The following is a 23,708-nucleotide window of genomic DNA, read 5'->3' on the forward strand; positions in this document are numbered from 1 at the left end:
CCCCTGTATCCAAGGCTGCCCTCAAACTCATTATGGAGCTAAGGATGGCCTTGAACTCTTGATCCTTCTGCCTCTACATCCAAAGAAGGGGACTGTAGGCATGTGCAATTATGCCTTTTTCATCGTTCTAAATGTTTTTTGCTCAGGTCCTCTGTGCCTGGAGCCTTGTGTGCTACGTTAGTGCTCTTCCACTGGTATGCACCCTCGGCTCTGTGAGCTCTCTCAGTGTGAGTTAAGAAGAGCTAGCTTGTCTTGCTTTGTAGCTGATGCACTTTTTCAGTCGACTGTCCTGTGTTAGGTCTCTACTGGGTGACAGAACCCCGTGGTGGACAGTGACCTGGGTAGGAAAGGGTTTATTTCAGCTGACACTTCCTGTCACACTGCATCTCTGAAGGATACCGCGAAGGAACCTGAGGCAGGAACCTGCAGGCAGACGCAGAGGCAGAGGCCGTGGAGGAGTGCTACTCACTAGTTTGCTCTTCACAGTGTTCAAAAGGAGGTTTCAGGACAGCATCACCTACAGTGAGCTGCAGCCTTCCACATCAGCCACCAAAGCAAGAAGAGGTACCACAGGCTCACCCCCAAGCCAGGCTGGTTGAGGCATTTTCTCTATTGAGGTTCCTTCTTCCCAACAGACTCCAGCTTGTGTCATGTTGACATAAAACTAGCCAGCACAAGGACTTACACACGTCAAAAGGCATACTCCATTCAGTAGTGGCACACATCTGTAATTCCAGCATCTCAGAGGCTGAGGGATGGGAGCCTGCATCCAGACCAGCCAGGAATCCACAGGGAGATTCTGGCTTAAAAACAAAGGGAGGGAGAAGAGAAAAAGAGAGGAAGAGAGGTGGCAACAGAGCAAGGGAAACAAATGACATTCTCTTGTCTGACTCTGGCACCTTTTAACCTTTACTATATTCTTAGGAGATGAAAATACAAAAAGATTAAGTACTTTCCTGAGGTCATATAGCTTCTAGCAAGCGCAATAATAGTTTTCTTCTAACATTCGACAATTCATTAAAAAAAAATATTTACTGAACATAAACTAAGCGCCAGGGACTGTTTTAATTTTTGGGTTGCCAGCAACAGGCAAAATAAACAAGCCCTTGGTTTCAAAACACACAGTATCATTAGGTTCTACGTGCGATAAAGAAAAATAAAAAAGATGAAGAGGGGGAAAGAGCGAGTTTATGTTGCTGGTCTGTGTAAGACTCGTGTCGTTTCTGCAAGCATACCTGAAGGGGGCAGAGGAATGGGTGTTCAAAGTACAGCAGGTTCCAATCCTGCAGTCAGGAGCGCTCCTGGCTGCCATTCCACCACTGTTAAATTTTATTTTTGGAAGTTGTATCAGTACCCTTGTGTCCTAAACAGCAAATGTAAGCATTGCAGCATGGCCTTACCTAGTTAAATATGTCATTCTGACATAGTGAAATATTTAACTTTGTTGAACGGTCCCTCTCCAGCCCAGATCCTGGCGTACTGCTTCGCTGAGCATCCAGGTTTGAGCAAAAATACCCGCGGAAGGGTAATGCACTCACGTGGGAGGAAAAGTGGGCGGGTACGTCCGCTGTCAGCTCCGCCCCTGTCGCCTCAGGGATGCCCCCCTCCCGTCCCAACAGCAACCGACAGCGCTTCCGGGAGGAGTTTTGGACCACGCGGGCCCCCGTTGACGCTCCGCCTTCTCTTCCAGAGGCGGCTGTAGAGAAGTCCCGCGCTGGCGGCGGTTGTTTTGAGAGCCGCTCGCTGTCACCATGGGCGACCACGGGCTGGAGTTGGCGTCCATGATTCCCGCCCTGCGGGAGTTGGGCAGGTAGGGCCGCGCGTCATCGCCAGCCTCGGGACGCCGGGTCTCCTCAGCCCGCGCCGCGGCCTGTGGGAGCTGCTCCCTCACAGTGGCAGTTGGCTGGAGCGCGGTGGCGACCCACGTGCCCGGGCAGAGGCTCTGCGCTCGCGGGGGCTCGCCCACGCCGGCTTCTTTCTGCTTGGCTTCGAGAAGGGCCTCTCCTGCTCATTTTACCACACTCGCGTGCTTCTCGAAAACGTTCCCTGGGTCCCGGTCCTTGGTCGCTGTTGGGGGAATTGATTGGCTTAGGTTTTGTTTCAAAATCACGGCCCCGCTTCTGAGAGAGGAATCAGTGGCCGAAAGCGCCGTTGTTTCCTCTGGAAGCTGTGCTTCGGCCAGCCCGTTACTTTAATCAGAAATCCCAGGGACTGGCCAGAGGTCCACGGAGTCTAACGTGCACAGCGTTTCCCAAACTAAAACATGAGGTGGTATCCATCTGCAAGTGCCTCTTTGGGGCCGTACATAGGGTCGCACGCTGCCTGAAATCCCAGAATTTGGGTAGCAGAGGCAGGGGAACCTCGAGGCCAGCCAGAACTAAATTGTGAGATTTTGCCTCAGGAAAAACAAAGACAAGAGAAGACAAACGCAAAAGCCTGGTTTCTGTCAACCTTAAGAGTCAAATGAGAAACGGTTCCAATTTGAAGTTAGTGCTTGCCACGCCCCTTCTTGTAGGCTTTCCTGTATCTGGAGCCCTGGTGCTGCAGATTCAGTGCAGAACAGTGCCCAGTTCTCAATCAAAATCGGTTCTCTTGTAAACTGGAAAGTTTGCACGTAGAGTCAGTGCTGACCTTAAGTCTGTGAGATGTCTGCTACCTTTTATTTTTACACCGCAGCTGCGTTTATTTCCTCCTGCTGCCCATACCAAAACACAAAAACCTAAGTTAGAGAATAAATGAAAAGACCACTTTTGTCCTAACTCTGAGTTTCTTCCTTCCTTCCTTCCTTCCTTCCTTCCTTCCTTTTTTTTTTTTTTAACTTTGCAAGAATGTGGCAAAATGACTTTGTGGGGGCAAAAAATAATTAAAAATTCGAATTTAGTAATTTCTTTTTCTAAAAGTATATGAGATAAAGTGGTGATTTTGGGAAACTGATAATACAAATTTTGTCATCATCACTGAAATTCTGGAAGGCAGGGACCAACACCTGAGGTTGTTCTCTGACCTTAACTCATGCACCATGGCACAAGTACCTGTATTCATATGAACATGTACATATATACATACCTCACACACACATACAAACTTTTAAAAAATACTTTAAAAGTTAAGAGTTTAACAGCTATTAATATATTAAAAGTTTATGTACTCAAAAAACAGTTTGATGAAAAAATTAGTAAGGAAATTGAGCAAATTTTTCTCCAGAGAGAATATAAAATGGCTAATAAGCAAAGGAAAGATAGATTTTTGCTATGATTAATAATAAAGGAGACACAAATACAAACCACAAGGAAGTTGGTGTGATGACTTGGGAGGTCAAGGCAAGAGGCTCACTGAGTTTGAGGACATCTTGGGCTATTGAGGTATTAAAGGAGGATATACAGTGCGATCCTGTCTCAACCCTTCAAAAAAACAAAACGAGATTCTATTTCAGACCATTGCAATGACTATTGTGTATGTAAAAGAAGTGGTAAGGGTATGGGGAAATGCCTGTGCTACATTGTCAGTATGGATATAAAACAGTATAACAACCATTGTGAAGTGGAATGAAGGTGCTGCAGAAGGAGGATGGGATAAATACAGTTACCCTAAAGCCTGACAGTTCTTCTTAATAGATACTCAAAAGAATAAAATGGATTTGAACATATATTTTTATACTTTGGTTCATCATAGCATTGTTATTCACTATAGCTCAATGGTGCCCCTCCCAATGTGACATAAACATAGAGTATTATTCAGTGTGATAAGAAAAGAAATTCTAACATGCTACAACTAAACCAGTGGTTTTCAACCTGTGGGTCAAGACCCCTTTGGCAAACCCCTGTCTCCAAAAATATATACATTGTGATTCATAACAGTAGCAAAATTATAATTATGAAGTAGTAACAAGAATAATTATATAGTCAGGGAGTCACCAAGATATGAGGAAGGTTGAGAAGCACTGCCTTAAGAAATAAGTCACAAATAGGTAAATATGATATACCACTAATATAAGAATCCTTAGAGTAGGCAAGTTCATGGAGATTAAATAGTGGAATGAATATTGCCAGGAAATAAAAGAGAGGAAGTTGTATGTTATTGCTTATTAGGTGTAGAGTTTACTGTTGCAAAGGTTAAAAAGTTCTGTACATGAGTGACAGTAATGTACTGAACTTAATGCTATAGAAGTATATACACTTTAAAATCATAAAATGGTAAATTGTATCAAAATAAAGCCAAAAGATAATTTCTAAAATTGATGTGATCCTGTTCACTGTTCCCTTTGTGAAATTCCAACCTTCTTGGAATTTAGAATCAACCTCAGTTTTCCTGTTTGGCTTTTTTGTGTCTCCTTATGGCTCTTCTAGCAAGCTTAGTTGTTTCTCTGGTCTTTTTAATCACAATTGCATTTGTATCCCAGACTTCCACTAATCTGAGCTGTGTGATCTTAGGTGATTTAACTTCAAGAGCTTCTTCACATCCAAATTAAGCTTAGTTTCCTGTCTCATTGCTTATGAGTTGAAATAGCATTGACAATAATGTTTAGTCTTATATAGTAGATATTTTATGACTCTTTCTTCATGTATCTTAAGATCTGAAAGTATCCACGAGTCTTGTAGATAAACCACTTAGTTATTACCTTGAAACCTCAAACAGTATTTCTGCTAGTTTTATTTTTCTCCCACATCTGTGCTTCTTATGTTAACTGTTTTTGGTAAGTGGCCTTACAGTCTACCCTGACTTAACAAGTAGTCACTGAACTGCTTCTTTTGCAATCTCAACATTAGCTTTTGTGCATTGCCTGGTGCATTATGGGAGTGCAGTAAATTTATGTTGACTCTAAGAATAACTGCATGATTATTATAGCACAGACTATTACATTTTCATTTTCTGTTTTGTGGTGGTTTTATATAAAATCACAGAGCTCAAGCTGAATTCATTCAGGATTTTAGGGAAGTGTATTCTTCCTTTTTTCTTCCAATGCTGATTGGACTTAGGGTCTCCTAAGTGGTAGACAAATGCTCTGTCTCTTTGTATTTTTCTTAATTAGCCCTAGGAATGAATATATATTTCTAGAAATATATATTTCTTAGCATTTTTGTTGACTTTTATGAAAATTTTCAAATATAACTAAAGAAAAAGCATATATTGATTTTTCCCTCCTTTATAGCCTTCTTTTCAGCACATATTATGTAGTAAATCTCAGAAATTTCATCCGTATCAATAATTACCAGTAAAGGACAGAGACTTCTATTTTAGATTTGTTTATTTTATTTTTTGTGTGTAGGTATTTTGGCTGCATGTGTGTGTATACCACATGTATGCCTGGTGCCCTCAGAGGTTAGAAGAGGGTGTTGGATTCCCTAGAACCGGATTTAAGGATGGTTATAACAGTGTGGGAGGGGTGCGGGGGGGGCAGCAAACCAGTATCCTCTGCAAGACTAGCAAGTGCTCTTAATACTAAGCTGTCTGTCTGCCCAATACAATGAGCAAGATGGCTTATAGTTTCATAGATGCTTGAACCCAGGACTTCATACACAAAGTGTAGATTTGATGACTGCTACGTTATAGGAATATGTTTGAGACTTAAAAATAACTACAGTACCATTATCAGTTAAAAAATACTAATATCATTTGGGGAGGTCCAGATTAGGATCACAAATTGTAATTATTTGATGTGGCTCTTAAGTCTTAATTATAGGTTTTACTTTCTTTTCTACTCTTAGGATTTTTGGGGTTATGTTGGTTTGGTTGGTTTATTTTGTGACAGGATCTCTATTATGTAGCTCTGGTGTCCTGGGACTCACAGAGACCCATCTGCCTATGCTTCTTGAGTGCTGGGATTAAAGATGTGTGCCATTATGCCTCTTCTTTCATCTTCCCTCCTTCCTTTTTTCTTTCTTTCTTTCTTTCTTTCCTTTTTTTTTTTTTTTTTTTTTTTTTTTTTTTTTTTTTTTTTTTTTTTGTTTTGTTTTTGAGGTAGGGTTTCTCTGTGTCTGTCTTGAAACTTACTCTATAGACCAGATCTCAGAGATCTGCTTCCTTTCCCTCCCTCCCAAATCCTGGGATTAAAGAAATAAGCCACCAATGCCCAACCCCAGAATTTCTTTCTTAAAGAAACTGTGTGCTATAGATTTTCTCAAGGTCTAGATCAGTACTATTTAATGGAACTATAATAGAAGCTACATATGTAATTATTTAAAAGTAGGAAGGAAAGAAGTAAAATTAAGTTAGTAATATGTTTTATGGGGTATGAGTTAACTCATTATATCCAAGTATTATTATCACGTTCATATGTAACTGGTATAAGATGATTAATGCAACATTAATTCTTTTGTCCAAGTATGAGTAATCCAATATGTGTCTTATATATACCTTAATTTGGAGTAACCTCTTTTCAAGTATTAAATTGTCACATGGATAATGGCTACCATTTTGAGCTACATATTTCTGAAATCTGCAAGTTAGATATCTGCGCTGTCATTTAAGTGCTCCCCCCCCAATGTAGTAATGTCTTTAGATTTTCACTTTTAACGAGTATAATACTGTCTATGGTAACATTTAAACCAATCATATTTGGTAGGTTCAACTTTAGAGTTTTGTACAAATTGAAAGGTAGGTTCTTTTAAAGATAAAACATTTTTTGCTGGTTTAGTTTGTAGAGACAGAATCCCTCTAAATAGTTTATGCTGGCCTAGAATTGCTAGTGTTCTGCCTCAGTTTCCAATTATAGGTATGTGCCACCGTGCCTCTAATAAAACATTTTTTACATTAATTTATTTATTGGGAGGGTGGGTCATACACATCACTGTTCATGTGGAGGTCAGAGGATAACTCATGGGTTCTCTCCTTCCACTATGTCAATCCTGGGGATGGAACTAAGGTCAGGCTTGGCAGCATGTGCCATTACCTGCTAAGCCGTCTTGCTAGCTGGCATTGTGCCTCTTTTAACAGCTTCACTTTGTATTTCAGCGCTACTCCAGAGGAATATAATACTGTTGTACAGAAACCAAGACAGATCCTCTGCCAATTCATTGACCGAATACTTACAGATGTAAATGTTGGTAAGAGGAAATTATTTCTTCCACAAACTTCAGTGGTTTTCCATGTAGTATTGCACTACCATTTTTTCCTCTAAGCAGTTTGAGTCACAATTAAATTTTGTTATAGTTACTGATTTCGAGCAAGTTGTTACTCAGTATTGCTTATTACTTAAAATATAATGTAATTTAGACCTTAAAATCAAGTGTGTGTTTCTATTAATAACCATGATTTTTCTATTGCTTCCTAGAATTCTGTAATGCATTAGCTATAAAACATTTGACTGAGTCCAATCATATGGGCTTTATCAACAGCTTGTACCAGTGGTAAAAACATACAGCAAATACAAAAAAAAGTGAAATTTGGTACCAACATATTTTGTGATTTATTATAACCATTCAAACTGTTCTTTTTCAGTCTACAAAGTTATAGGTTGCTAAAAAGATAGCAAAGGACTATGAACACTTGTAAGACAAGGTTTCATCTGGTTCTCCCTCTGTTTTGACCACTTGCCTTTTCATTCAGCCAATTCCTTATCTAGGAATTCCTTCATGGTATCTTTTGTCTCATTTTACCCTGAATTACCAAGTTGTACTACTATTTTTAATTTTTTTGACTCCTTCACCAGATTATTGTTTTTGTTTTGTTTTATCTTAAAATTTTAGCATAGTGCCTGGCATCTTACAGGCCTATAGTACAAATGTTTGAAGAATGTGCCATATTATAGATGAATGTATATGGTTATTAGACATTGAAAATTAGGTGGTAGACTGGAGAGATGACTCAGACATTAAACTTGCTGCCTTTAAATTCCCAGCACAACACAATGGAGTACTACTCAGCCATCAGAAACAATGACTTAACCAAATTCTTAAGAAAATGGTTGCATCTAGAGAATATCATCCTGAGTGAGATAACCCAGTCACAAAAGAATATGCAGTCACTGATAGTGAGATGCTAACCCCAGAGGCTCGGACTGCCCCAGAAACAACTCACAGACTGTGTGAAGTTCAAGAAAAAAAAGAAAAGAAAACAAAAAAAAAAAAGTCATGCTCAATCCTTACACACCAAGAAAACGTTGACTAATTCCAGGTTACATCCTGTTTTACATGCACTTTTTGCTCATTGTAACTAGTAAGACCTTAATGCAGAGTATCAAACCTTAAAAAAAAAAGAAAAAAAAAAGCCAAGCACTGACACAATTGTATTTGTATACATTTATGCAAAAATGTTTAAAACTTTTTTCTTTTATCTTTGTTTTTTAAAATAAAGTTTAAAAAAAATATATAAATTCCCAGCACAATCTTACAAAGCAGCTGCAGCTATGCACACCTGTGATTGCTGCAGGTATCACAGCAGATCTGTGGCGCTTCCTGGTCCAGCCAGTCTAGCTAAACTTGGATATCTTGTCTCAATAAATAAGGTAGAGAATGATTGAAGCAGACACCCGACAATGACTCTGACTTCTACATCCATGTCCACACACACACACATGAACATGTACATAGACATATACCTTATACATACAAAAATAATGCTTGATAAGATCATAGGACTTCATATATCAGTTTATTGATATATGAATATCATATATTTGTTGGACAAAGTTTTGATTACCAAAATCTAGTTTCTTAGCAAGAGCTCTAAAGTTTGTCATGACTTTTTAAAAATAATATTTTATCTCTTAGTTGCTCTAGAACTTGTAAAGAAAACTGACACTCAGCCGACCTCTGTGATGTTACTTGATTTTATCCAGCACATTATGAAGTCTTCTCCACTTATGTTTGTAAATGTGAATGGAAGCCAGGGCCAAAACGAGGCCAAAGACAGTTGTATTGGTAAGTGCTGTTATTTTATGCTAATCCTTAACCAGTTTTATTAGATCTCCTTTTCTGAATATCACACTTACATAATTACATACTTCCAGAAGTCATATTTGCTTTTGGGGAAAGGTGGTAGCAGTTTTGTTTAGTTTTTGTGACAGGATCTCTTATACATCTCTGGCTGGTCTAGAATGCATTTGTAGACCAGGCTGGCCTAGAACTCAGAGATCTGCCTGCCTCCTGAGTGCTGGGATCAAAGACGTGTACCAGCATGCCCAGCTTTAGCTACTTACTTTTTAAACAGTTTTACTGAAACATCGTCTCTAATTTCTACAAAGTTTGTTTAGACATTCTATTTAAAAATACTTACACTGGGTGTTGTAGTGCACACATTTAATCCCATTTAATCCTAGTGTTCAGTGGTAGAGGCAGGATGACCTTTGAGTTGGAGTTCATCTACAGAAACTTTCTTTAAAAACACAAACCAAACCAAACTTATTATATTGCCTTTTAATAAAAATTTGCTTTCTTTATTTTAATGCTTTTTTTTCCCTAGGCTTTAACTTATTGTTACTACTCCATTAATCTGCCCCTTCCCTGATTTCTGATTCTCCCATAAAGAGTTGCAGAGCAAACATTTTCCTATATAATGAAATATTTTAAAATTTGTTAATAGTATCTGCTTTGATAATATAGCCTTCAAAAAGTGTTTCTGGAGGCTTAGCTGTTAAGAGCACTGACTGCTCTCCCAGAGGTTGAGTCCAGTTTCCAGCAACCATGTGGTGGCTCACAACCATCTGTAATGGGTTGTGTAATCTGTAAACTCTTCTGGTCTGTCTGAAGACAGCTATAGTGTACTCATATGCATAAAATAGATCACTCTTTTTAAAAAAGTTTTCCGACTCCTCCTGACCATCTAGGACTAGCCTTTTTGCTGCTGATTTATATGTTCTTATTATTGATGTTCTGTATTTCTTTTGTTATAAGTTCTTAAACTATACTATAATCACATTTTCAATCTTTGTTATATTTTCTAAAGTATGGACTACAACCCACAGTGGGTTATGAAATAACTTTAAAACTAGTAACAATTAAAATAAAATGAGCTGGGCATGGTATCACACATTAATCCCAGCACTTGGGAGCAAGAGGCAGGCATATCTCTATGAGTTCAAGACAAGCCCAGTCTACATAATAAGTTCCAGAATAGACAGCTATGTAGAGACACAAACAAATAAGTAAATATGTAGAGAGACTGTCTTGAATAATGAATGAATGAATGAATGAATGAATGAATGAATGAATGAATGAATGAATGAATGAATGAATGCTATGTCCATATGGATAGGGGACTGAATTTAGTACCTTACATGTAGTAGATAAGTAATCTTAACACTAAACCACACCTCCAGCTCTACATTCAGTAACTTTTCATTGAAGGACGCTGGCTGTTGTGGCTTGTACATCTAATAATTCCTAGCACTTGAGAGGTGAGAATAGGATCATTTAAAGTTTAAAGTCATCCTGGGCCACATAGCAATTTTAAGACCAGCCTGGGCTACATGAGATATTGTTTCCAAAAAGAAAAATATGATTTTTGTTGAAGGGATAATAGTTGCTACTGTTAGTTGAGTATTTATGATGTTTTGGGAACTATACTGACGATCTCACATATGTTACATATGATCATTACAGTAGCCAGTAACATAGATATTATTATGCAGCTTCAGAGGTGTGAAGTTGACATAGGTAGTAGATAGTAAGCTAAAACTTTTTAACCCCAAATTGATATTCTGAAGTACAGCCTTTCTGTCATGTAGGAAATGTAGACTGTTCTCTTCGTAAAATTTGTACTTTAAAATTCAATCATCAAACATTTAGCAAATTCACACTTATACTAATTCATTTAACATTTTTTTCTGTTTGTTTCAAAGAATTCAGTCATTGGATTATTACAAGACTTCTACGGATCACAGCAACTCCATCTTGCCACATGCTACACAAGAAAATATGTGACGTTATCTGCTCATTATTATTTCTTTTTAAAAGCAAGAATCCTGCTATTTTTGGGGTACTCACAAGAGAATTACTTTATCTTTTTAAAGACTTAATTAACCTCCACAAAAGAAATGCAGTGGGTGATGTTATGGAATGGCCAGTGGTTGCTAGTCGATTTTTAAGCCGATTGGATGACCACATGGGATGTTTACAGCCAGCTCCTTTGCAGTTCATGAACATGCAAAATGTAGAATTTATTGAAGTCACTTTATTAATGGTTCTTATTCATATTGTTCCAACTGTGTTTTTTAGACGACAAGAATTGTTACTGTGGCAGATCGGCTGTGCTCTGCTAGAGTATGGTAGTCCCAGAATCAGATCGTTAGCAATTAGCCTTTTAACTGAACTCTTTGAGCTTGGAGGATTACCAGCACAGCCAGCCAGCACTTTTTTCAGCTTATTTTTGGAGTTGCTACAACACCTTGTAGGAATGGATGCTGACCAATTGAAATTGTATGAAGAGTCATTGTCAAAGCTGGTGAAAACACTATTCCCCTTTGAAGCAGAGGCTTATAAAAATATTGAACCTGTCTACTTAAACGTGCTGCTGGAAAAACTCTGTGTCATGTTTGAAGATGGCGTGCTTTTGCGGCTCAAGTCTGATTTGCTGAAAGCAGCCTTGTGCCATTTACTGCAGTATTTCCTTACATTTGTGCCAGCTGGGTATGAATCGGCCTCACAGGTCAGGAAGGTTTATGTGACAAATATTTGTAGAGCTCTTGTAGATGTTCTTGGAGTTCAGACACATGTTGAGGTAAGTAATTATTAAAATTACACATTAAGTGTTTTGTTCATTTAAATGTGTATACATATATAGGATGTCTTAGCAAGAAAAGAGAACATCTCATACAATAATGGTGTATCAAGGGCATGATAATTTTCATAGTTTAGTTTTATTTCAGACTTTTTACTTCCAGTCCAGAAAAACTTGTTCATTAAGTAGTGTACTGCCTAGTGAAGTAGAATAGATGTTTTCAAGTTGAATTCATAAAATATGTGTTTATAACAGCATTCATTGAAAGGGGACTAGTTATCTTAATTGGAGAAAAACTTAATCATTGAGATTCTTATCTGTGAATTTCACTTTATAATATGTAATTGGTGATATTAGTTTATACCATTTTTCTTGTTTGGACTGTCGGGAAAGACAGGCAATAAAATACTCAGATGTGTAGTAACTTGATTCATTTACTACATTAAACATTTTAGCTTATTTTAGTCCATACATTCTGTTAGATTTGTAATATGAAATAGCTAATGATTCCCGTATAAATATTTCTGCATCATATTTTGAGAAAAAGGGGAGGGATTATAGTATGTATTTGTTGTAAACCTTTTTAAAGTTATAGAACCATCCTTAATAGAATGTAAAATAATATTGATTGATGTGGGTATTTGATTTGTCTTAAAAGACTTAGAATAGTTTAGCTTCCTAGAAAACATGTAACATGCATTTTCTGTTTCTAAATATATAAACAGAGGTGGTATTTTAAATTGTTTTTGTCTTCTCAGTATTTGTTAGGACCATTTTATGCAGCCTTGAAAGTGGAAAGTATGGAAATTATTGAGAGAATTCAATGCCAAACTCAACAGGAGCATCTTTGTGGTAATAATGACATGTCACCAAAGAGGCGTAGACTCAGCTCCTCTCTCAGCTCTTACAAAAGGCCATCCAGACAGTCTGAAGAGTATGACCTCATCTGATTTTATTGTAGACAGTTCATAAAATGTTATCTTAAAAAATAAAGTTTCATTAACTATTCTGATTTAAGAGCACAAAGCATATCTTTCTAAACATGGGCAATAGGAATGTTTAAAATATTTCTCAGTCATTATAATGTCTACAGTATGACACTGTAAACATAGATGTAGTTACTTTGAATGTTTTTGCATGCCTGTTTAATTTGGGTTTTTACTATTTGGAAGTTCAGCCTATTACAAATTGTCTATTACAAGTTCAAATCTTAGTCAATATACTATTTTTTGTATGTAGCTGAAGAATTGCCATAGTTCAGCCAAACTGAACATTGTTTTAAATCTATCCTAATGTAGATAAAAAGTTGATGATACATTGCAGTTCTTGTTTTATTTTACTATTACAATTACTAGTGTATGTGTCTGTCTGTATTGTCTTCATGTGTATATGTATCACAACAAATGTGTAGAGATCAGTGGAAATAGGGTCCCCAGTGATCAAACTCAGGTTCTCAGGCAATGTACCAAGTGACTCTTGCTGACTCTTTTGTCTTAAATATAGGCATTTACTTAAAATTTTGTTCTGAACTTTAAGCCTTGGACCTATGTATATTAAATAAATAGTATTCCTGAGCTCTACTTCATTTCAAATTTTGTTTGAAACACATTTGTATCCTTTATTAATACCTTGTACTGTGATTATACTTATTTGCAGAGTTAATCGTGTGGATATGGACAAAAAGAGCATATTATGGAATGTTCTGAAACAGAAAGCTGAATCCCTTCAGATTTTCCTTGAATGTGGGACTCTCAAGAATTCTGTAGCTGAGGCATTAGAAGGAATCACTATTGTATTACAGCTGACAGCTCTCTGCACTGTTCACTGTTCTCACCAAGACATGGATGGGTAAAAATAATTCAGAGATTTACATTTTTTTGTTATGTGTGTATGATGTTTGTGGTTGCACGTTGCAGGATATTTGATCACACTGTGAACCCAAGATTGTTATTCACTGAGAAAATGCTGTTTCTAGTTGTGGTGGTGGCTCATCCCTTAGCACAAACCTTTAATCCCTCTGGCTGGAATACAGTCATGCCTTTCGTACACGCCTTTAATCCCCAACAGTGAAGGTAAAGTTAGTTTGTAGAAGGAAGCATGTTTGAAAGTGATGCTTAATTGAGTGGCAGCAAAGTGACAAATCTGAGAAAGATATACCCAACTCTCACCAGAAGAGAGAGGGGAAGCTACTTAAGAAAGTGGTGCAGAGAGTGGGACAGGTGAGGAGGCAGATTGCAGAGAGAGCAAGGCAGACAGAACAGGTGATGCCAGAACAAGCCAGTGAACGAAAAGGAGCCATAGATTAGAATAGATTGCCAAAGTTAGTATGAAGTTAAGCAGAGTAATTCAGTAAGAAACTGAGAGAAGCCAGATTGAAACAATGAGCTTGGAGAGGAGTTTGAGTTAGAACAGCTCAGTTGAATCAGCCAACCAGAGTTCAGAAAGAAAAAGAAAAGCTGAATTTATTCAGCAGTAAGTCTCAAGCTGAAAACATTCTAGGCCTTGATAAGAATGTATGGAGGCTACAAGCTTCAGGACTAGGTCTGGGTTAGCAGATGGAGGCAGTAAGCCTCAGAGATAACAATTACTACAGAAGAATAAAAGGTACTTTTAGTGCATACACATCATGGAATGCATGTGGAGCTCAGAGGACAACTTTGTGGAGTCAGTTCTCTCCTGCTTTTACATGGGTTCCAGAGATGAAAGTCAAGTCATTGGGCTTTCAGGACAAGTATTTTACCCACTAAATCATCTCATTGGCCCATCTCCTCTAATGAATTTGTATTTACCATTACTCACTTGATTCCTTTGACCTTAGGAAACAAATTTTGTAGTGAAGTAGGTAAGACATTTTCTATTTTATACCTGCTGAAGGCTAGATACTGTGCTTAATGTTGCTTCTGTCTTACTAATTTTTATGGCAATCCCAGAGGAAAATTCTGTTATTTACCAGTTTACTAATTGTTTACCAATTAGATGTTAAAGCACAGAAATGGTAGATTTTTTTTCTCTTAAACCTAAATAATTTTTACCAAGGACACATGATATGAAGATACTAGAACATACTTATGTGCAATTCAGAAACTCATAGGTTTTTTTGGGGGGGCAGTATATTTCTTAAAATAGAGAGGAAATTTAGAATTCAGAAGAGGTAGGTTTTCTGTTCAGTATCGTTAATATAAATTTTCTATCGAAAGAAGTAAAGATGTACTTTTACTGCCATAGTTTAGGACAGCTTGTAATTCTGTACTTTCTGACCAGTTTGTATTGACTAACCAATACAGAGTTATAAAAGAAGAGATTTTAAGAAATTTTATTAATTTAGTTGCCACTAAATTTAGAATTAAATTCCCAGATAAAAATCTCAATGATTAAGTTTTCTCCAATTAAGATAACTAGTCCCCTTTCAATGAATGCTGCTAAAAACATATATTTTATGAATTCTACTTGAAAACATCTATTCTACTTCACTGGGCAGTTCAATACTTAATGAACAAATTTTTCTGGACTGGAAGTAGAAAGTCTGAAAATAAAACTAAACTATGAAAATTATCATGCCCTTGACATGCTATTACTGTGTGAGATGTTCTCTTGTTAATGGACTCGATTAACAAGAAATAGATTATTAGATGCATGAACTTTTATGAAGAATGTCTGCCATATCAGTTATAATTACACAGGCATGTCTTCTCTCATTATTTAAGCCTGGTAATTAAACATTCAAGGACCCTAGATCAATTCCCCACATCACAAGAGTGATTTAAGAGGCTGAAACAGGAGGATTGCCTCTAGTTCAGCTGCCTAGGCTACAAATTAGACTTAGTATGTCTGCCCTCCCTGCGTCCCCTTCTACCTCCAAATATACACATATGTCACACACTGCAATAGAAAAAAAACAGTGACTTAAATCAATATAGAGAATACACTTAAGCATAGGTTGTTTTGCATATTGACTTTAAATTGGCTTAAGGTTGTAGGTTAGTTCTGTACTTAATTTTCCTTTGGCTTTATTAAAGAATTGTTATACTATAACAGAATTCTTAATTTTAATGTCTTTTTTAAAAATGTGCTCGTTGCAGCCATAATGTCAAGGATTATCAACACAAATATAAGAAGAAACCTCCAGCAGTAATAACTTGGATGTCTTTGGATTTTTATATAAAAGTGCTTAGAAGCTGTAGGAGTTTGTTAGAATCCGTTCAGAAACCTGAGCTGGAATTAGTCACTGACAGCGTGGTGAGGGTCTGTGACGCTTTGATGTATATGCAAGGTGAGTGCAAATAAGTGACAGGCTAGGCGGCGGCGTCTGTTCCCGCCTAGGGCTCAGATGCAGAAGTACTGACATACTTGGAGTAGTTTCAAATTTTCTGTCAGTTAAACTTACTGCTAGTTTCTGAGTTTCGAATTTATTTTTGTAATATTTTGATTTAGTCAATAGACATTCGTTTTAAACATTTAAATGTTTTGGTTTGAGAATCTGAAGAATACGATGATCCGTATAGACAGTATATAGATGTGTATTTTTAATTGGCCTCACAGACTTCAACATGGGCTAAGACGTATAGTTCAGTGATAGAATACGTTTTAAACTCGTGCAAGGCTATGAGTTTGCCACAGACTCCCAGTTAAAACAGAAGATTGTTTGTTTCCCTTTATTTTAAGAATCCTTATTTATTGAATGTTGGTTGTAATTTCACTTAATGTTTTGAATGTCTACATTCTTACTAGTAAAATGACAAATATGATCAAGGGTTAGGTTAATTTATGTCCTTTTGTCTGTCTCTAGTAAAAAGTTCATTTGAAGATCATGTTCTGGAAGAGTTATGTGGAATGCTCTCACTTCCATGGATTTATTCCTATTCTGATAACGCTTTAAAGATGACCTCATTTGCTACTAACCTTCTGCCATTAAGCCAGAGGGTTTGGGATAGTTACTGTAAGTAGCCACAAAATTGTCTGATGTGTATAGCTTATTTTGTTGTGTTTGATTGATTTCTGTATAGAATTTATATGTTATCATACATTTTTCAGTAATTAAAAGGGGAATACTTAGAAGAGTAGAGTACAGAAAGGAGTTTGGCATATTCACAGTATACTTGCTGTATACCTCAAAATGATAAGTGAATGTTTTTTAAAGAAATCTTGTTTCATAAAGTTAATTCTGTTTAGCTCCACAGGCACAGTCACAATGTGTGTTTCTTCTGACACTGTTTCCAAGAAGAATATTCCTTGAATGGAGAACAGCAGTTTATAACTGGGCTCTGAAGAGCTCCCATGAAGTAATCCGGACTAGTTGTGTTAAAGGATTTTTTATCTTATTGCAGCAGGAGAATTCTTGTAACCAAATTCCCAAGATGCTTATGTATGTATTAAGACTTTGATTTGAATATATCATTTGATTGTATAAATCATTAATCTGAGTGTCCAAATTAATATTGTAGAACACATACAACAAATACTGCTTGTAGTTTGAAACTTATATTTTTCTCTTCTAAATTTTATTTTTCCCCTTTGTCTGAAATTGAGAAAGTCTCATCTAAAATATTTACTAGAAAGATTTCTTTTCTTTCTTTTTTTTTTCTCCAGAGATAGAGTCAAAGATGATTCTGATGTGGTCAAGAAAGAATTTGCTTCTGTGCTTGGTCAACTTGTCTGTACTCTTCACGGCATGTTTTATTTGACGAATTCCTCAGTAGAGCCTTTCTTTGACCATGTGGACTTGTTCTGTAAGAACCTGAAAGCTGCTTCTCAGCATGAATGTTCATCTTCTCAAGTGAAAGCTTCCGTTTGCAAGCCATTCCTTTTCCTGCTGACCAAAAATACACCCAGTCCAGTAAAACTTGGTGAGTATTTACTTGGGAATTAAAAACACTTTCCAGTGATACTGGAGTATGGGTTTGTGGGGGTTTGAGGTTTACACATACACCAGGAAGATCCATATGTTTAGATAGTAACTGGCAGTTTATTCATAAGCCTTGAGAGAGATAATAAGTGGTTCTATGAACCCCTAAGTTCTATAAAATTAACAGTAGGACTAAGATCTCTCACAGTTGAGAGTTTTTGAATTAAAGTTTTTACTTTCTTTCTTTTTTTCTTTCTTTCTTTTATCTATAAAACCTAAAAATGATCTTTTGATAACTTAGATTCTGGAATTTATTTTAAATTTAAGTAATTTATACCTTTTATTAAGTATGAAGTAATTTAAATTGGAAAGTTTGCCAGCTATAGTGGCACATGCCTTTGTGATTGCAGCATTCAGGAAGCAGAGGCAGGTGGATCTATGTGTTCAAGGCCAACTGGTCTACAAACTGAGTTACAGGCCAGTCAGCCAGGTTTCTACAATGAGACCTGTCTCAAAATAAACAAGTAAACAACAAAACAACCACAAAACCAACCAAATAATAATTTCTATTCTAATTTCTTTAAATTATGTGTGCCATGAAAGCCTAAATATTGACATATAAGGCAACATGGGATTGTTTGCTGTATTTTATTTGCTGACAGTGTTTTTAAGTACAACTTTGTTATATGATGTGTCAAATTAGAAAATATATAACATACATACTATCTCACTTTAGCTTTCATAGAGAATCTGCATCATCTTTGTAAGCATCTTGATTTTCAAGAAGATGAAACAGAGGTAAAAGCAGTTCTTGGGACTTTATTAAATTTGATGGAAGATCCAGACAAGGATGTTAGGATTGCTTTTAGTGGAAATATCAAGTATATATTGGAATCCTTGAACTCTGAAGATGGATTCATAAAAGAGGTTAGAAAAATTAAAACATACAGATTGCTATAAACCTAGGTCTAGAACTATTGTGACCAAAGTACTTTGCTTTCCTAGCTTTTTGTCTTACGAATGAAGGAAGCATATACACATGCCCAAATATCAAGGAATGGCGAGCTGAAGGACACCTTGATTCTTACCACAGGGGATATTGGAAGGTATGCTTGACAGTATTTGAATTGAAAGTTACTTATTTTTGTCACTCTTATGTGTCTGTTATTAGAGATGTGAGGGCTGGAGATGTAGTCCAGTAGTAGAATACATGCCTACTGTATACTGAAAAAAAGAGAAGAGGAAAATAGTGATATAAAGTGTATATTATAGAAAAATATGATTTCCATATATTTAATTGTGTGTCTGCATTAGTTTCTGAGACACTGACTTTATATATACCTATGTTTTTATTTTCAGGGCAGCAAAAGGAGATTTGATACCTTTTGCACTCTTGCATTTACTGCATTGCTTGTTGTCTAAATCTGCATCTGTCTCTGGAGCAGCATACACCGAGATTCGAGCACTAGTTGCAGCTAAAAGTGTTAAACTGCAGAATTTTTTCAGTCAGTATAAGAAACCGATCTGTCAGGTGAGAGCCAGCACTCAACCATTCAGTAGACAATAGTGACATTTTACAGGATTTAAAAAAGAAGCTGAAGCCAGGCAAAGTAGTGGTGTATGTGGATAGTCTCTGTTATCTCACTGGAAAGGTGAGGTAGAATGTGGTTACTTGATTCCAGAATTTGAGACCAGACTGAGCTTAAGGAAAACAATATATGCATGTCTTTTCATTTTGCTTGTTGAAAAAAATTACTTTTTAGATTATATCTATTTAGAACTGAGTTTTGTCATTTGTATTTAAGGATAATGGGTTGTAAATAAAAATGAATATCATCTTTTAATAATATATTAAATTATTATATTCTTGTTAAGTTTAGGGAGTTATCATTTTTTAGCCATTTTAGTGATGATATTGTAAATGGGACATTTTGTTTTCAGAAACAAATCACCAGTGTCTGAAAAATTAGGCCATATTAAAGTATTGTTCTTACCTTGATTTGTGATACAATCCTTAGCATAATATTAAGGTTTCTTAACTAAGATTTCTTGCTTTTCTGTAAAGTGGAGATTATGCTGTCATCTACCTCATTAAAGTGAATTGAATGAGTCCAACTATGGCAGTATAGAACTCAAAATTATCCTTATGCTAACTTAAAAAGTATTTATTTGTGGGCAGGGAGGGGGCTAGTAGGAATTCCTTCCTTCTTTGAAAACTAAGAAAAATCTTTTGCTTTAGTTTTTGGTAGAATCTCTCCACTCCAGTCAGATGTCAGCACTCCCAAGTACTCCTAGCCAGGCTGCTGAGATGCGAAAACAGGATGTTTTTCATCACAGAGAAATGGCTTTGAATACCTTATCAGAAATTGCCAATGTTTTTGACTTTCCTGATCTTAATCGTTTTCTGACAGTAAGTTGTCTCTCGAGTACACGCATGTGTGTGTGTGTGTGTGTGTGTGTGTGTGTGTAGTTGACTTATTTGAAGCTTTCATTTCAACATTTCATTTGTTTCATTATGTTTGTTTATTTTTAAAGAGAAAGCTTACAGGTACTGTCTTAAGTAGGGTTTTAACTGCTGTGAACAGACACTATGACCAAGGCAACTCTAACAAGGACAACATCTAATTGGGACTGGCAAGTTCAGAGGTTCAGTCCATTATCATCAAGGCAGGAACATGGCATCATCCAGGCAGACAAGGTGCAGGCGGAGCTGAGATTTCTACATCTTCAACTGAAGGTCACTAGAAGAAGACTGGCTTCCAGTCAGCTAGGATGAGGGTCTTATAGCCCACACCTGCAGTGACACACCTACTCCAGCAGGGCCACACCTTCCAACAGTGCAACTCCCAGGGCCAAGCATATAGAAATCATCACAAGGACCATATGAACCTTAGATTTTTAAAATCACATGCTTTATGTGTGTTTGTGTAAGGTCAGAAAACAACCTTGGCTGTTGTTGCTCAGCACTAACCATCGATTTGGGGGTGTGGTTGTCAGGGACAGAGTCCTATTACAATGCCTGCAATTTTTGCCAAGTAAGTTTGAATGGCTGGGCAGCAGGCTTTTAATATATTTCTGACTCTGATTCCATAGCACTGGGAATAAAGGCTTATGTTACAATGCCCAGTTGTTTTCTGAGGATTGAACTTAGATTCTCATGCTTACCTGGCATGCTCTTTACCACCTGAACTATCTCCCTAGTTCCTAAATTGTATATTTATTTTTACTTTGACAGAGATTATTGCTTTTACAGTATAACTTAAACATATATATATATATATATATTTACTGTTCTACATATCATATTTATTGATATAATATTCTGGTTAACTCTTTTGAGTCTTTAAGTTTTTAGTAATATTCTGTGTTCCATTCGTCATTAAAAAATTAATATTTACTAAGAAGTTGAATTATAAAATATAGAATTAGTGGTCTGCTATGAATTCGAATGTCAGACTTTGTAGCATGGGATAGTTTAGGAAGACTGTGAAATTCAGTAGGGCTAAAGCTTAAAGGATGATGGAGCATATAATCTTCTTATCTTTCCCCCAAAGTCAGGTTTATTGTTACTAAATTGTGATAATAGTTTATAGGGAGATTTTTTTCTATAGTATTATTTTAACAAACTTAAATAGCCTATAAATTGATTATATATACTAAGAAAATAGGATGCTATAAGAATCACAGATTCATACCTTATTATTAATTTCTTCAAAACCCACAAATGTTTATTGCAACATAACCCATTGGCAAAATAAAACTAAGACATATTACATAACCACCTTAAGCTAAGTATGACTCAAGTTAAAAAGGCATAAGTTATGCCTATGAAGGGAAACCTATTTGTTATTTTGTTTTCTCTTTTTCTTTCTTTTTTTCTTTCTTTCTTTCTTTCTTTCTTTCCTTCTCTCTCTTCATTTCTTTTCTTCCTCCCTCCACCCTCTTTCTTTCTTCTTTCAGACAGAATCTTACACTTGCAAGCAAAAATCTTGCTCATTGTTACAGCCCAGGTTTAGAATAATGACTTAACATGCAGTTGTAATCATTAGGACATGTAAAATAAATAGGCAAAATAACTATTTTTCCCTTTGAAGTTTATGTCAGTGTAATGAGCTAGATCTTAAAAGAAATAGACCAAAAAGGAAAGTAGATTTATTGCAGTACTGGGATGTTAGATGTGTTTAGCTGGCTGTGGTGTCTGTATCTGTCTGAGTCAGCTGCTGGATGGAGCCTCTCAGAGGATAGTTACGTAGGCTCTTGTCTGCAAGCATAACAGAGTGTCATTAATAGTGTCAGGGTTGGTCTCAAGTTGGGCTGGTTATTGGTAGCCCATTCCCTCAGTCTGCTCCCCTGTGCCTGTATTTCTTGTAGATAGAATAAATTTGTGGTTAAAAGTTTTATGGGTGGGTTGGTTTCTTTATCACTCCACTGGGGTTCTCGCCTGTTTTCTGTAATTATGATCTAAAAAAGTTCTTTAAATTTGCATTTATGGCTATTTTCTACATGTTTATTCAGGCCCTGAATTAGTAATGTGGTCAGTCTGTTACAGTCAAGTGAGTAGATGACAGAGTTGAACACAAGTACAATTCCACACGTACTTCCTGTAGCATTGAAGAATATTCCTGTGGATGGCTTATTTCAGCCGTTAATCACCCGGACAAATGTACTTTTTGATAATTGTTATGTGTTTTTTCCTCCCCAGAGGACATTACAAGTTCTACTTCCTGATCTTGCTGCTAAAGCAACTCCTGCAGCATCAGCTCTCATTCGAACTTTAGGGAAGCAGCTAAATGTCAATCGTCGAGAGATTTTAATAAATAACTTCAAATATATTTTTTCTCATTTGGTTTGTTCTTGTTCCAAAGATGAATTAGAACGTGCTCTTCATTATCTGAAGGTATTTGAATATTTGTATGTGTTTTATTCTTTTATTTAAATTAGCACTATTGGAAAAACTATTGTAACATTGTAATATAGGAAGGACAGTGAGTAATTTATAGCTTATACTATAAGAATACGTATAAATATTATTGTATTAAATAATCATTGTTGGGCTTGTAAGATAGCTCAGCTGCTAAGAATATTGGGTGCACTTCCAGAGGTCCTGAATTTAATTTCTAGTAACCACTCTGGTATTTAGGCATGCATGTAGACACAGCACTCCTACATTTAAAAAAAATAATCATTGTCTTGGGAAAATTCTAAATAAAATTATTTTTTAATATTTTTTGATCTTTTACTATAATGGGATAGAATAGCCATCCTTTCATGGACCTAAGGTTTTTATATAATTTTAGTGATTTCTTGCTGATTACAGCTAATTATTAGTTGGTGGATATTGTGCAAGTAATTGAAGAGATAGCTATCTTTAAATTGTATGCCTGTATTTGGCTTATTTACTTGTTGCACTGATTATAATTTGATTATAATTCTTCCTACATTAAAATATTAAAATTTTGGGGGGGCTGGAGAGATGGCTCAGGGCTAATAATACTTGTTAAAACCTGCATTCAGTTCCCAACACCCCTGTGACAGATCATATCCTCCGGTAACTGCAGATCCAGGAGATCTGAAACCCTCTTCTGACCTCTATGCACCAAGCACCTATGAACATATACCTACATATAGGCAAAACACTCTTGTGTATAATAATAAATAAATCTTAAAATTTTAGTGTGTGTGGAAAAGAGACCGAGACAGGGTGCATTGGGCAATTGTGCATGTGTGGAGATCAGAGAACAACTTTTGGGACTTTATTCTCTCATTTCATTATGCATTAGGCTGTTAAATTTGCATGTCTAGCTGATTTTTAAGTTCAAAATTATAGCTTAGGCTTCTTTTTTGGTTTTACATTAACAGCAGTGTCTTTGAGGAGTATAAGACTATAGGAACAGAGGACCTTAATATTAGTTTTCTCTAAGAGGGCAGCAGATCTCTTCTCACTTGAGTAATGACTATTAATTGTTTTCATTCATCTCAAGAATATTAACCTGTGTGTTATAGAGACAGAATGACAATATTTATGGAATACATACTACATGTCAAAATCTTCTCTGTATGCTTCTAGGTCACTTAAGTTACGTGGCAAGATAAAGGGAGTACAGCTTATCTTTATACAAAGTGCTTAAAACTAGATTTCAGATAATTTTTTTGCATTTTGGAATATTTTCGTATATAAAAACTGAGATATCTTGAGAATGAAACCAAAGTT

The 23,708-nt window shown here is 36.4% G+C and overlaps 1 protein-coding gene across 2 annotated transcripts in view; it reads left to right on the plus strand.

Annotated features, from left to right (window-relative positions):
- Nucleotides 1-1,696: 1,696 nt before the first annotated feature.
- ATR (ATR checkpoint kinase) overlaps nucleotides 1,697-23,708 on the plus strand; it is a gene marked incomplete at its 3' end in the record, with an annotated part of 102,861 nt that continues 80,849 nt past the window's right edge. Inside the window, exons 1-15 of one of the 2 annotated variants that reach the window (XM_080934922.1) lie at nucleotides 1,697-1,810; nucleotides 6,952-7,043; nucleotides 8,709-8,858; nucleotides 10,778-11,655; nucleotides 12,414-12,589; nucleotides 13,312-13,503; nucleotides 15,735-15,925; nucleotides 16,442-16,591; nucleotides 16,825-17,017; nucleotides 17,242-17,498; nucleotides 18,234-18,424; nucleotides 18,503-18,603; nucleotides 18,857-19,028; nucleotides 19,737-19,907; nucleotides 22,200-22,394. In XM_080934922.1, coding sequence (XP_080791048.1) covers nucleotides 1,752-1,810; nucleotides 6,952-7,043; nucleotides 8,709-8,858; nucleotides 10,778-11,655; nucleotides 12,414-12,589; nucleotides 13,312-13,503; nucleotides 15,735-15,925; nucleotides 16,442-16,591; nucleotides 16,825-17,017; nucleotides 17,242-17,498; nucleotides 18,234-18,424; nucleotides 18,503-18,603; nucleotides 18,857-19,028; nucleotides 19,737-19,907; nucleotides 22,200-22,394 — 3,168 coding nt within the window. In that variant the 5' untranslated portion in view covers nucleotides 1,697-1,751. The remainder of the gene's footprint in view (nucleotides 1,811-6,951; nucleotides 7,044-8,708; nucleotides 8,859-10,777; nucleotides 11,656-12,413; nucleotides 12,590-13,311; nucleotides 13,504-15,734; nucleotides 15,926-16,441; nucleotides 16,592-16,824; nucleotides 17,018-17,241; nucleotides 17,499-18,233; nucleotides 18,425-18,502; nucleotides 18,604-18,856; nucleotides 19,029-19,736; nucleotides 19,908-22,199; nucleotides 22,395-23,708) is intronic. The other variant, XM_080934923.1, reaches the window with a different exon arrangement.

Source organism: Micromys minutus, assembly GCF_963924665.1.
Source record: "Micromys minutus genome assembly, chromosome: 21".
Classification (NCBI taxonomy): domain Eukaryota; kingdom Metazoa; phylum Chordata; class Mammalia; order Rodentia; family Muridae; genus Micromys; species Micromys minutus.